Here is a 14,608-nt window from a genome sequence, read left to right on the forward strand (position 1 = left end):
TCAAAAATTGTAGTTGCACTTAAAAGGTAAATATGGTACCCATTAGGAGACAGGGTTAATGAATATTGCTCTTCTCTTTTATTTAAAAGATCATTCACAAAATGTCAAATTTATTTTATATATTATGAAACAGAATTTGTAAAATGTTGGGAATTCTTATACTTAAAGTGAAGTTCTATGTGGGACATTAATTCTCTAGGATGGTCTAAAAACATGACTTCAAAATTCCGATATTCTGAAGATTTTAGTTAAAATGAGATTTATTAGATCCGGATTCTTCTGAATTTACTTACAGGACTACAGGAGGTCACAGTTTGGCAAAAAGGACCTTTTTTGTTTGTCATCTTTTTGGAACTCCTATGCAACAGAACCACGGCACAAGATGTTGAAAAACTATTGGGAACTGGTCACTGAGTAGAAGCTGAGTATGCTGTTCAGTGTCTGGCTATACAAAATGCACCATGTCTTCCTGAATGCTTGATCCCATGGCTACCGAGTTTTCAGTGTCATTGAAATAGTATCTCTCCAAGGCATGCAATATTCTTAGATCTATAAAATATCTCTGAGTGCGAGTGTGAATAATGTGTTCACCTGTGTGTATACATCTAGTATATATTAAAAAATACACACACATGTATGTTTAGGTCAGAGAGTATTACGTGCAGGTTGGTCAACAGTATTTAGTGAGAAAGATGTTCATAAAACATCAGGTTCGAATGAGCAGCCAAATCTGTATTTCTGAGAAACTCAGTACAGCAATATTCACAAGTACCATTTAAAAGACTTTTTTTGTTGTTGTGTGGAGCAGTTACCACTTGAAGAAACAAACTGTTCAATGCTAAAAGATGGTACCAGGCAGGCGCTAAAATACAGATAAGCTGGAGTGTTCTTAGAAAAATCCATTGCAATCCACTACATTGAGAGTTGGGAGAGTAGACCAAAGGAAGTCTGTTGAGTGGTAGGGATGGAAAGTACCGTGCCTAACTTTCCATGATTCCAGTCAGCTAGGGCACCTCATGTCCAGTTTTTTCCTCCCGAGGCCTGGCTCCACCAAATATGGCTGAGTTTGGATTGGCTACCTGGTTAAGTGGGGCAGCGACTGTGCGAGGTTTAAGCTGCAGTCTGGGTCTTTGTGCCCGTTCCTCTGAAAAACAGAAGATCAAAAGAAAAGCAATTTTAACAATGCAGCATACAAAAGGTGATTTTGAAACTGATGACATTGCTCAGTCAATAGAAATTATTGTGACATCTGCAAATTTAACATCAACAGTTTGCCCACTTCTGTTAGCTGAGAAATAAATCAGCAGAGAACAAAATGGAAATAGCTACCAGCTATGACTGAAGCACAGACTCTATTCCTCTTCTTTTCAATCAAAAAAAACCTAACACTGAACCAAAAAGTTGAGGTAAATATATATGATGTTACAAGGTGGTTTCAGGAGCAGCTTAAAGATGATGGGTGCAGTTTACAGTGAGGCCGTATGTGGCTGATAACACAGTCATTCTATTTTTACTGGAGCTCATACATAAATGTGTGACTGTGTATAATATGTGCATGTAACTATATTTTACATGAGATTTGAACACAAGATGGCCCAAACATTATGAAGCAGAGATTCTTTACTCCACTGGCATCAGATCATTAAAAACATGAAGGAAAATTTACACACAATGAAGCCTGGAGTTTGCACAGGACTGAAGAATCCTTTCTGCCTACTCCTTCTTCCTGTGAGCCCTCCTTCCCCGAAAGAAACCCCTTTGTCCAGAGGGTCCATTCCACTGCTTCACTATCGCCATCTGCTGCTCAGTTCCCTCCCTCATGTCGCATCCTTCTGCAGGAGGTTCTGTAACACACTTCCATGCTTGAAATTTGGCCACATAGCACACAGTCATGGTTTGCTAAGCAGCTAGAAGATTAGCAAGTTCAATTTCGCTATATTGGCTTGAATATTTTGAGTTCACATAATGGCAGCACTCACTTCTTGCATCATCAATCTAAACAAATGGGTTGGGTTGACAATCAGTATTTGTTCAAACATACCACCTGAGGCTCTCAACTGTATCACTACCTTCCAAAGGATCGAGGCTCTGAGGCAAATCATTAGGGTCTGTTAGGTCTCCAGGAGTCGTATGATTGGCAGCACTTGCCACTTCCACCTCCCGCAGATCCTTTCTGCACCATTTTTCAGGGGAGGAGTAAGCCTCCTCATTATGCACCAACACTTCAAGCCCCACAACAGTGTTGAGTGAGCTGCTTCCCTCCACATCATCTATCAGCCGTTTGGCCTTAAGCAACCCCCTTTCTGTGAATCATTTGGGGGTGGCATGGTGGCTCAGTGGTTAGCACCAGTGCCTCACAGCGCCAGGGACCTGGGTTCAATTCCCACCTAGGTCGACTGCCTGTGTGGAGTTTGCACATTCTTCCCATGTCTGTGCAGGTTTGCTCCGGTTTCCTCCCACAATCTAAAGATGTGCAGGTCTGGTGAATTGGCCATGCGGCACGGTGGCACAGTTAGGCGGCACGGTGGTTAGCACTGCTGTCTCACAGCGCCAGGGACCAGGGTTCAATTCCCGCCTCAGGCGACTTTGTGGAGTTTGCACATTCTCTCAGTGTCTGCATGGGTTTGCTCCAGTTTCCTCCCACAGTCGAAAGATGTGCAAGTCAGGTGAATTGGCCATGCTAAAATTGCCCACAGTGTTAGGTGAAGGGGTAAATGTAAGGGTATGGGTGGGTTGCGCTTTGGCGGGTCGGTGTGAACTCATTGGGCCGAAGGGCCTGTTTCCACACTGTAAGTAACCTAATCTAAATTGCCCATAGTGTTCTGGATAAATGTAGGGGAATGGGTCTAGGTGGGTTACTCTTTGGTGTGGACATGTTGGGCCGAAGGGCCTGTTTCCATACCGTTGGTAATCTAATCATTTTCAGTAGCTGTCCTCCAGCTTTCATTTTAACAACGTAAATGTCACTTTTCGTATCCAGTCACTTAATGATTCTGTGGGATTCAGGATGCCTCACATTCCCTATCTTAATCTGATCCCATATATTCTGATTTTGGAACAATACACTTGCGCCAATTGGAAGGTGAGTCCTCTCAGTCTTGTGATCATTCAGCGCTTATCTTCCCAGTATTTCTCTTTCACTTCTCTTGGATACCAGGCTTAACCTCGTGTGATGCATAGTCACGCATTTATTGTCCTAGCCATCGCGTTTGATTAACCCACAGAAATGGCTCAAGGTGAAGACTAGAAGAGATAGAGAATATTTGATTGCAGGGTGCTACTATAAATATAAATCAGCTCCAGATGATACTCATGTAACTTTCATTTACTCTGACAACCAAGGGCTAGATAGTCACCCACAGTGTGGTTAAAGTGTTCATACTGAAAATGTGTGGCTGGAAAAGTGCAGCAGGTCAGGCAGCATCCAAAGGGCAGGAGAATCGACGTTTTGGGCATGAGCCCTTCTTCAGGAATGAGGAAAGCGTGTCCAGCAGGCTAAGATAAAAGGTAGGGAGGAGGGACTTGGGGGAGGGGCGCTGGAAATGCCATAGGTGGAAGAAGGTCAAGGTGAGGGTGATAGGCCGGAGTGAGGGTGGGGTGGAGAGGTCAGGAAGAGGATTGCAGGCTAGGAAGGCGGTGCTGAGTTCGAGGGATTTGACTGAGACAAGGTGGAGGGAGGGGAAATGAGGAAACTGGAGAAATCAGGTTCGTCCCTTGTGGTTGGAGGGTTCCTAGATGGAAGATGAGGCGCTCTTCCTCCAGCCGTCGTGTTGCTATGGTCTGGCAATGGTGGAGTTCAAGGACCTGCATGTCCTTGGCAGAGTGGGAGGGGGAGTTGAAGTGTTGAGCCTTGGGGTGGTTGGGTTGGTTGGTCCGGGTGTCCCAGAGGTGTTCCCTGAAACGTTCCGTAAGAAGGCGGCCTGTCTCCCCAATATAGAGGAGGCCACATCGGGTGCAGCGGATGCAATAAATGATGTGTGTGGAGGCTCAGGTGAATTTGTGGCGGATATGGAAGGATCCCTTGGGGCCTTGGAGGGATGTAAGGGGGCAGGTGTGGGCGCAAGTTTTGCATTTCTTGCGGTTGCAGGGGAAGGTGCCGGGAGTGGAGGTTGGGTTGGTGGGGGGTGTGACGAGGGAGTCACGGAGGGAGTGGTCTTTTTGGAACGCTGATAGGGTAGGGGAAGGAAATGTATCTCTGGTGGTGGGGTCCGTTTGGAGGTGGCGGAAATGACGACGGATGATACGATGTATGTGGAGGTTGGTGGGGTGGTAGGTGAGGACCAGTGGGGTTCTGTCCTGGTGGCGATTGGAGGGGTGGGGCTCAAGGGTGGAGGAGTGGGAAGTGGAGGAGATGTGGTGGAGAGGAAAGTCGACCATGTCTGGGGGAAATTGTGGTCTTTGAAGAAGGAGGCCATTTGGGTTGTACAGTATTGGAACTGGTCCTCCTGGGAGCAGGTGCGGCAGAGACGAAGGAATTGGGAGTATGGGATGGCGTTTTTACAGGGGACAGGGTGGGAGGAGGTGTAGTCTAGGTAGCTGTGGGAGTCAGTCGGTTTGTAGTAGATGCCTGTTTTGATTCGGTCGCCCGAGATAAAAATGGAAAGGTCTAAGAAGAGAGGGAGGAGTCTGAGACGGTCCAGGTAAATTTGAGGTCGGGGTGGAAGGTGTTGATAAAGTGGATGAACTGTTCAACCTCCTCGTGGGAGCACGAGGCAGCACCGATACAGTCATCGATGTAGTGGAGGAAAAGGTGGGGGGTGGTGTCAGTGTAGCTGCGGAAGATGGACTGTTCTACATATCCTGTGAAGAGGCAGGCATAGCTGGGGTCCATGCGGGTGCCCATGGCTACTCCTTTGGTTTGGAGGAAGTGGGAGGATTGGAAAGAGTTGTTGTTCTTGGTGAGGACCAGTTCAGTCAGTCGAAGGAGGGTGTCAGTGGAAGGTACTGGTTGGTACGGCAGGAAAGGAAGAAGCGGAGGGCTTTGAGTCCTTCGTGATGGGGGATGGAGGTGTACAGGGACTGGATGTCCATGGTGAAGATAAGGCGTTGGAGACTGAGGAAGCAAAAATCAGGGAGGAGGTGGAGGGCATGGGTGGTGTCTCGAACGTAGGTGGGGAGTTCTTGGACTGAGGGACAGGACCGTGTCGAGGTATGCAGAGATGAGTTCTGTGGGGCAGGAACAGGCTGAGACGGGGCAGTCAGGTTTGTGGATTTTGGGCAGGAGGTAGAAACAGGCAGTGCGAGGTTGTGGAACTATGAGGTTGGAGGCGGTGGATGGGAGATCCTCTGAGGTGATGAGGTTATGGATGGTCTGGGAGATGATGGTTTGGTGGTGGGAGGTGGGGTCATGGTCAAGGGGGCAGTAGGAGGAGGTGTCCGCAAGCTGGCTTTTAGCCTCAGTGGTGTAAAGGTCGGTGTGCCAAACTACTACCGCGCCTCCCTTGTCTGCCAGTTTGATAGTGAGGTTGGGGTTGAAACGGAGGGAGTGGAGGGCTGCACGTTCCGTGGGTGAGAGGTTGGAGTGGGTGAGAGGGGTGGAGATGTTGAGGCGGTTAATGTCGCGGCGGCAGTTAGCTATGAAGAGATCGAGGGCGGGTAAGAGGCCAGCACGGGGTGTCCAGGTGGATGGGGTGTGTTGGAGGTGTGAGAAGGGGTCGTCATAGGGTGGGCGAGAATCCTGGTTGAAGAATAGGCGCGGAGGCGAAGGCGGCAGAAGAATTGTTCAATGTCTCGCTACGTGTTGAACTCGTTAATCCGAGTGTTCATACTGTCCATTTCCCTCTGGATGATGGAAAGTTGTGCAGCTGTTAACAATGCCATAGAACTTGCAAAATGCTTCTTGGATCTTGGTTCTCAACAATTGCACTCATAATCATTGGGCAGCACGGTGACACAGTGGTTGGCACTGCAGCCTCACAGCACCAGGACTCAGGTTCAATTCCGGCCATGGGCGACTATCTGTGTGGTGTTTGTACATTCTCTCCATGTCTGTGTGGGTTTCCTCCAGGTGCTCTAGTTTCTTCCCAGAGTCCAAAGATGTGCACATTAAGTGGTTTGCCCACACTAAATTGTCTGTAGTGTGCAGGGACGTGCAGACTATGTGAATAAGCCATTAAAAACATAGGGTTACAGGGATAGGGTAAGGGGGTGTCTGGGTGGAATGCTCTTCAGAGGGTCAATGTGGACTCTTGGGGCTGAACGGCTTACTTCTACAGAGTATGGATTCTATGATTCTATGATCTGCCAAACTCAATGTGCTACTCCTAGCAGTGACCATACATGATTTCTAAGAACAGGATATCTCTAATTATGTTCAACCCCAACACCACAGGTATTCTCAATGTCATTACATTCATTTTAGTCAGCTTACAAACTATCAGAAAGCTTAGGCTGTGAAATATAAAATTGAAGATATAGAGGAGGAGGTCGATGTTGCCATGATAGGGGATCTAACCCGGATGATGGAAGAAACATCAATCATCTTACACTCATGTCACACTTGTTTACGTTGGAATCAAATCCTTCTCCATGACCTGGATTATGTGATCCCATCCTGTGCTTCATCGAAAGATATCAAAGCTTTGTCACTGTTAAGCCTCCTCAAGTCCATTTGGATGTTCCTATTCATCACTGCTTTATCTAGGCAGACCATTCCCTGGTCAGTTTGAACAACCAGGGCAGTCCAAAGCTGAACAGCATAGGTTTAAGATGAGAGGGGAAAGATTGAAAGAGGAATCCAGGAGGATGATGTGATAAAAACAATTTCATCAGCTTCAGGGATCTAGAAACCAGGTCCTCCCCTTGGGCTTTCTCCTACTCATTAAACCTCTGCTGTAGCTGGGACAAGCTACTGTTCTCCCCAAAACTTCATGTCAGTAGCTCAAAGATCTACCATGGGCCTTTATGTATATGTACCTGTTCCTAGTATTTTCCAATGGCCTTTTTCATACAGATGGTCCATCACAAACACTGCCTGCTCACTTGTGCTGAGACCCCTGGACATCATAACCACCTATGTGTCCTCAATCCAGTCTTCAATCGCTAGATCATCAGATGTTTCTGGTCATCCCCTGGATCTATACAGCTTCCTACTCATTGCCAGAAGAACTGAGATTCCCTAGTAGTTACCACAGTCCACGTTATCTCATTTCTTGAAGACAGTGACAATCCCTGAGTTCAGCAGAGATTTCTTCTTTGTCCCAGATGTTCAGGAACAGTTGAAGGACGTGACAGTTAAGCTCTGCTCCTCCAACTTTGAACATCTCTGCTGGAATCCCATCTGTTCCCATGTTGTTCCATTCTTCATGTATCAAATGGAGGCTTCAACTTCTGCTACACTAGGTGGGAGTCCAAGATCATCTTTGATACGGACGTGGGGCATTTCCTCAAACACATCCTCCTTGATGATTGTATCATGGTTGAGTTCTTTGAAATGTTCTTTCCATCGGAGGCTAATGTTTTCTCTATCTCTCAAAACAGTGTCACCTTTATTCCGCACCAGTTTGAGGCTAAGGGTGCTGGGTCCATATATTGCCTTGGTGGCACTGAAGGAACCCTGGTGTCATGCTTGTTTAGCAAGGAGCTGCAACTCCTTAGGTTTCTCTGTTCCCTCATTCTTCTTTGTATCTCTGCCTTTGCTGTTTGACAAGTTCTCTGCTTTATCAAGAATATCATTGCCTGAATCCTCACTAGGCACCTCCTCCAAGTGTCTGAGGAAATCCTTCCTGAAAACCAGTGAGGCTTCTGACCACACTGTGTAACAAGTATATGATTTTCACTGCTCAGGAACTCCAAGAGAAATGACAGCAACAACACCAACCACTCTACATGGCCTTTATCAATCTGACTGAGGTAGTGCTGTGGAAGATCCTGTCGAAAGCCAGCTGTCCAGTGAAATTCAACAACATCCTCCATCTCCTCCATGATAAGACGTCGGTAATGGTCCTCACCAAAGGTAAAGTTACAGAATCCTTGGAGGTAAAGATCGGGGTCAAGTTGGAACCTGTCATCAGCCCTACCCTTTTCGCCATCTTCATCACTATCATTCTTCACCTTGTCAAGATGAAGCTTCCCAGTTGTGCGGACATTGCCTACAGGATGAACAAAAAACCTTTCAATCTCAACTGGTTGAAATCCAAGAAGAAAATGGCACTGACCCTGCTTGTGGAACTTCTGTTCCATTTATTTGATAAACCAATGAAAGACAATGGCGTTCACTGCTGAGTGTTTCCAGCATTATCTGTTTTCGTTACAGATTCCCTGCGACTGTTTTTTGAACCTTTGCGCATTTGTCAGTAAGCTACTTCAATCAAACATCAAAACTCATAAAAACAGTATACATGACAGTTTTAGTGTAAAAAGAGATTAAATACTTGATCACTTTTCACTAGACAGGATGTTAAAGAAGGTCCGAGTAATGTGTTTAGAATTAGGAGAGATTTTGATAAGGTAATTTATAGGTCCAAACTTGCTCCTTGCAACAAGTCAATGGTAAGTTATAAATTACAATTTCTCTCCACAGATGCTGCCAGACCTGCTAAGCTTTTCCAGCAATTTCTGTGTTTGTGTTTGTAATTTGTAAAATTGTCTTTCACCAACTAGTGGCATCTATGTGTAGTGTTCAGGGAAGGGACCATCAGCATAACTGACAACGGTTGAGGGACAGAGACTGTGGTTGGGGCCATGAACTGAACATCACAAAAGAATATTAATGTCACCAGATATAAAATAAAAATATTTCTTTAAGCAACAGTGTGTATGCAATACCTGTCAACCACACACCCAATACTAAAGAATTTAAATGAACAGGCAACTGATCATAAGTATAAAATAAGGTAAATGTACCAAACATAATTGAATAAGTACGTACCTTCTGTTGCCTCTCTGAATTCCATAGAGGAGCCACGAAAGAGTCCATCTCTAGTTCGGCCACCTCGTCTGTCTCCAAGACGACCACCTCTGGACCTACTTCCTCCAAATCCACCCAGAGACCGGTCACTGTAGTCTTCATCTCTGAAACCTATGCAAGAAACAATCAAGGAAAGTAAAACCAAAGGACTGTCAGGCAAGCCCTGAACAGTAACGCTACAGTTGTTCTGAGCTGACATTGTAGCACGGTATCATTCGATGCAAGGGCTCTGAGATAATGATTGTAAGTTGGTTTGTCAGAGATATGGAGTGTTTTAACATATTAGTTCAAACCATTTATGACAATTAATTTGTCAGGGTGATATTTTACTGAAGATCTATTTTGTGCAGAATGAGGAAAAGTCTGCTTCTTCCAACAGGCCATGTAGAATTCAGCATTCCAAACCAAAGTACACACCTACCAACAAGACGTGTTGAATTCAATATAACAGGCCCAACTCTGCTCCTTCCAACAGTCGATGTAGAATTCAGTAGTAGAGACATAAATCTGGTACTTCCAACAAGCCATGTAGAATTCAGCAATACAGACCAAATTACACTCATTCCATTTTGCAGGATTCCATATTACAGACCCACGTGTGCACTATCAACAGACATTTGTAGCACTCAGTATTACAGACTCGAGTACTTTCCTTCCAAGAGGCCATGTAGATTTCAGCATTACAAATCTGGTACTTCCAACAGGCTATGTAGAATTCCATGTTACGGACCAAAATACTATCTTTCCAACAGGCATTGTAGAATTACAGATAGACAGAGACTCCTTCCTACAGACCTTATAGAATTCAGCATTACAGACATAACCTGGTACATCCAACAGTTCATGTAGAATTCCATTTACAGACCAAAGACTCAAGTATGTTGCTTACAAAAGGCCACATAGAATTCAATGTAACAGTCCCACGTCTGTTCCTTCTAACAGGCAATGTAGAGTTCAGTATCACAGAGGGAAAAAATGAGGACTGCAGATGCTGGAGATCCGAGCTGAAAAATGTGTTGCTGGAAAAGCGCAGTAGGTCAGGCAGCATCAAAGGAGCAGGAGAATTGATGGGATTCCTGAAGAAGGGCTTATGTCCGAAACGTTGATTCTCCTGCTCCTTTAATGCTTCTGTATCACAGATCCAATGCGTTCATTACATGAGACTAAGGAATTCAGTGTTACAAGACCACTACTTCCAACAGACATGTAGACTTCAGCAGTACAGACCTAAGTCTGCTCCTTCTAATAGTCCATCAATAATTTAGTATTATAGATGTAGGTCTGCTCATTCCAACAGGACATTTATAGTTCAGTATTACAGATCCAACTCTGCCACTTCTTATAGTCCATGTAGAATTCAGTATTACAGATTCAAGTATGCTTATTCTAGCAGGCCATGTAGAATTCAGTATGAGTCTGGAATCTGCTCATTCCAACAGGTCATGTAGAATTCTGCACTACAGACCCAAGTACAGTCCTCCCAACAGTCTGTGTAGAATTAGGTTTTAGTAATATATGCCAGTTCCTTCCAACAGGCCATTTAAAATTCACATTACAGACCCAAGCACAGGTCATTCTGTTATAATGCGCATTTCGTCAACACAGTTGACAAATTGGGGACGCTGTTTCTACAGTACGAACTTTTGAAACGTGTGTTGGCTGTAATACAATTACAGCATCAAACTTTAAGTGGTTTTTCTATAACACGGGGTTGCACAAAAACGTTATAGAAGAACTGACTGTACACTCCTTCAACAGACTATGTAGAATTTGGTATAACTGACCGGAGTCTGTACTTTCCTGTAGGAATACAAACCAAAGGCAAAAGTGGAGACTGCAGAGCAGGTCAGGCAGTATCCGAGGATATAGAATTCAGTGTTATAACCCCTGTACGTTCCTTCCTACAAGTATTTAAAATTCATTTACGGGATGAGAGCATTGCAGGCTACACCAGCATTTATCACCCATCCCTAATTGCTCAGGAAACAGTTAACAGTCAAGCACATTGCTGTGGGTCTGGAGTCACATGTAGGCCAGACCAGGTAAGATTACATTAGATTCCCTACAGTGTGGAAACAGGCCCTTCAGCCCAACAAGTCCACACCGACCTTCCGAAGAGAAACACACCCAGACCCATTTCCCTCTGACTAACGCACCTAAGCTACGGGCAGTTTAGCATGGCCAATTCACCTGACCTGTACATCCTTGGACTGTGGGAGGAAACTGGAGCACAGGGTAGGTACAGCAAAACTACTTCTTTCATAGTAGAATCCACTTGAAGGGGGCATAGCCTTAAAATTAGGATTGAGATCAAGAAGCTTTCTCCTTCATACAAAGGACAGTTGCTTTCTAGAAGTTGCAGTTTTCATGACTATTAATCCTACAGTGCAAACTAAATTTCAAACTCAAGTTATGATACTCAAGTAACTTGGCTTGCTTTAGCTACCCGACATCTAACTGTTCTTGCAGTAATTTCAGCAATATTGCCTCCCACATCATACTTTTTACATTATTAAAATCAAACGAGACAAAATGATTGAATAGGAAAGTTCAGAATTTGTAGTCATTCAGCATGAATGGGTGCATTCTCTATTGCACTATTTCAGTCACTTATAACCTACTTGTCAACCAACCAGCACATTCCTCTCAGGCAGAATTGATATTGGTTTTCACCTTGAAGTGGTATTCTTGTGAAATGTTCTGATGAGTGCAAGACAAACTACGTATGTTTTTTAAGCAATACTGAAGTTTTGTATTATCAAACAACAAGTTGTCAAGTGTGAGTTCTGCATCCTTTTGCTCTGTTAATCAATAAACCAATGCGTTTCTGGTGCCACTACCTGATGTTCCTTCTAAGTGCTACAGCTATGAAAAGGTTAATTAGGGGAATGTAGTCACTCCCTCACAACGCATCTATTGAATCAGTACCTCTGCAGAAATATTGCAGTATTCTGGTCAAAATTCCTCCCTGAACTAAGAAATCTAAAGAAAAATAACTGGCTAGTCTTCTAATTTATTATTTGCAAGAACGTGCTGTGCATATTAGCTGCCATGTTTCCCTAAGTAGCAATGTGACAACTTCAAAAACAGGTCAATAGTTGTGGGGTAGCTTGGAATGTCTTGAAGATGTTTATTTGGTAACAGAAAAGTAAGCCTTTCTTCTTTCTTTCTCAGTGAATTTGGGGTGAGCTTTGGACAGGACCTTTAGATAAGAAATACTTTTTGAAAGTTCTTCCAAGGCAAATCTATGAATTCCATCCTTTCAAGAATTATCAATAGGAAGACTGGAGGAAAATGGGCAAAATACTGATTTGTAAAAAATCGCAAAAATAAACTGTACCACATGTTAGTAATAATATATGAAATATATGGGAATAATATGGGATATAATTTCAGAAATAATTTGAATTATAATAATATGAGAAATAGTTTGCACATTTTAAAAGTTTGCACCTGACTCAGCTCAAATTAAAAGTTTGACAGCAGAGCAAACCAATTCACACTGTCATATTCGAACATAGTAATGTTCACAAAGCAGCATACCTGAAACTCAAGGAACCTCAACAATTATCAACATACAGGAGGGAAGAAGTTTCTCACCTCCTCTGTCATCTGATCTCCTGAAGCCAAAACCACCCTTCTCTTGCTTTCTGCCTTCTGCTATGTCAACCCGAAGAGATCGATCACCAAGAAGCTGTGGGAAAAGAGGGAATATGTCTCTTTTCTGGCATCAACCTTTTAATTAGTTTAATCAAATTAAATTCCATCAGATCGAACTTCTATTATAGTTAATGCTGTTCTTCAGTTCTGGTCCTCTTTGCAGTGAAACTTCTTTTCAATATTGTAGAAGTGTCAAAGATTACAAAATAATATACTGTGTTAAATAAATGTAAGTTTAATTTGCCTTTAAATTCTTGTTCAGTTCAGCAAAGTCAAGTTACAGAGTATTTTTATGGCAGAGATAGGTAGATTTATGATTGGCGTGGAATCAAATGTTACTGGGATTGAATGAAAATATGGAAATTGAATCATAAACAGATCAGCTATATTCTTAATGATGGCAGAGGAGGATCAAGGGGCTGAATGGCCTCCTTCTTCACCTAACTTGTATGATAGTACGTTTGGGTTCCCTGGTGAAAAAACATTTATCTATCTAGGGACTGAATCTGAACACATTGAGGGGATGAAAGATGCTGTGTGTTCTGATTGCCAATTCCTTCTCACATCATTTCTAACTGGATCGCTTGTTTCTAATACAGTACAAATTGCTCTCAGGTCACTTTCTGAGTGAATACCATAATATCAGTAGACATGATGTTTGCTACCTGGGAAATGTCTTGTTCTGTTCGCAAACGTCTTTAAAACAACTGCTGACGAACAGCCTATGACATGTGGAGCAAACTTCAAGAATAATGACCTTTTCACACTTGAAAGTAAAAACTCTAATAACATTGAATCAGAAATTGATAAGTCAAAGCAATGGACAATGGGACAGAAGGCCCAAATGTGCATCCCACTTTTTGGCAAATATTAATCTAGGTTCCTAAAAATGTTACGATCAGGTGAGGAGGATGGCACCTGTCTATTTACTCTCCACATTTGACAGCAACTGTTTTTACTTTTACAAAACTTATATTTGCAAGTTTTTTAACTGTTTACTTGCTGTGATCATAAAAGACAGGTCTCCTTGAGTGCTTAAAAAAGTGAAGAATACTTTTTTATTTATACGTGACCTGTCTAAGTAACAGAAAGGATCTCAATTTCCCAACACATACACAATCAGATTAAAAGATGAGAAGGATAGACTAAGCAATTTAAAGTAAGAATGTTCATATACTAGGTGTTTTTCAGGCTAAATTAGGAGGTCCTGTGCTTTTGGCATCAAGGTGCTTTGAAGATGTAGACAGATGATTTAATTATTCTTCTAGAGACAGCAGCACTGGCTTACATCTTTTCTAACATGTCTCTCAATTGCTCCTGGATAGTCAAAATCAACAGAAAGGGTTCAAAAATTTGCAAGTTAAACTGAGAGCGAGACAAAGAAAGGAAAGAAACTCACTGAAGGTCTTCCTCCTTCAGCATTTCAGTTACTTGACATGTTCTGCAGAGAAAGCAGGTGCTTAAATATACAAAAGGCTGGTTAGTCAAATGACATTCTCTCTCCAACTACAGAGTCACCAAAATGTGGTTTTGGCTTGTAAATTGCAACTTGATTACATTATGATTAGTAATTTATCTTTTAGCCAGCATCCCACTGTCCTAATGATATGGACTCATTGGGCCAAAAGGCCTGCTTCCACACTATAGGGATTCTATGATTCAATGATTATAGTCTCAAAGAGTCAGAGAGGTTTACAACATGGAAATAGGCTCTTTGGCCCAACTTGTTTACGCTACCCAGATTTGCCTAATTAAACTAGTCCCATTTGCCTGCGTTTGATTCATATACCTCTATACCTAACCCATCCGTGTGCCTGACTAAATGTTTCTGAAATGACTCACAGCCATCACTACCTCTGGCAGTCCGTTCCAGACAATCACCACCCTGTGTGTGATAAAAAATGCTTCTTTGGACCCTCTTGTATCTCTCCCCTCTCACCTTAAAGCTATGCCCTCTAGTTTTAGACTGCTCAATCATGGGGAAATGCTGTTGGCTATCTACCTCATCTATGCCTCTCATGATTTTATAGACCTCTATCA

General features: G+C 43.2%; 1 protein-coding gene across 2 annotated transcripts in view; it reads right to left on the reverse strand.

Annotated features, from left to right (window-relative positions):
• Positions 1 to 881: 881 nt before the first annotated feature.
• LOC132830429 (eukaryotic translation initiation factor 4H-like) overlaps positions 882 to 14,608 on the reverse strand; it is a 50,546-nt gene continuing 36,819 nt past the window's right edge. The window contains exons 4-6 of one of the 2 annotated variants that reach the window (XM_060848109.1): positions 12,509 to 12,602; positions 8,870 to 9,019; positions 882 to 1,144 (exon numbers count right to left, since the gene is read on the reverse strand). In XM_060848109.1, coding sequence (XP_060704092.1) covers positions 1,005 to 1,144; positions 8,870 to 9,019; positions 12,509 to 12,602 — 384 coding nt within the window. In that variant the 3' untranslated portion in view covers positions 882 to 1,004. The remainder of the gene's footprint in view (positions 1,145 to 8,869; positions 9,020 to 12,508; positions 12,603 to 14,608) is intronic. The other variant, XM_060848110.1, reaches the window with a different exon arrangement.

This window comes from Hemiscyllium ocellatum, chromosome 31 (genome assembly GCF_020745735.1).
Source record: "Hemiscyllium ocellatum isolate sHemOce1 chromosome 31, sHemOce1.pat.X.cur, whole genome shotgun sequence".
Classification (NCBI taxonomy): Eukaryota; Metazoa; Chordata; class Chondrichthyes; order Orectolobiformes; family Hemiscylliidae; genus Hemiscyllium; species Hemiscyllium ocellatum.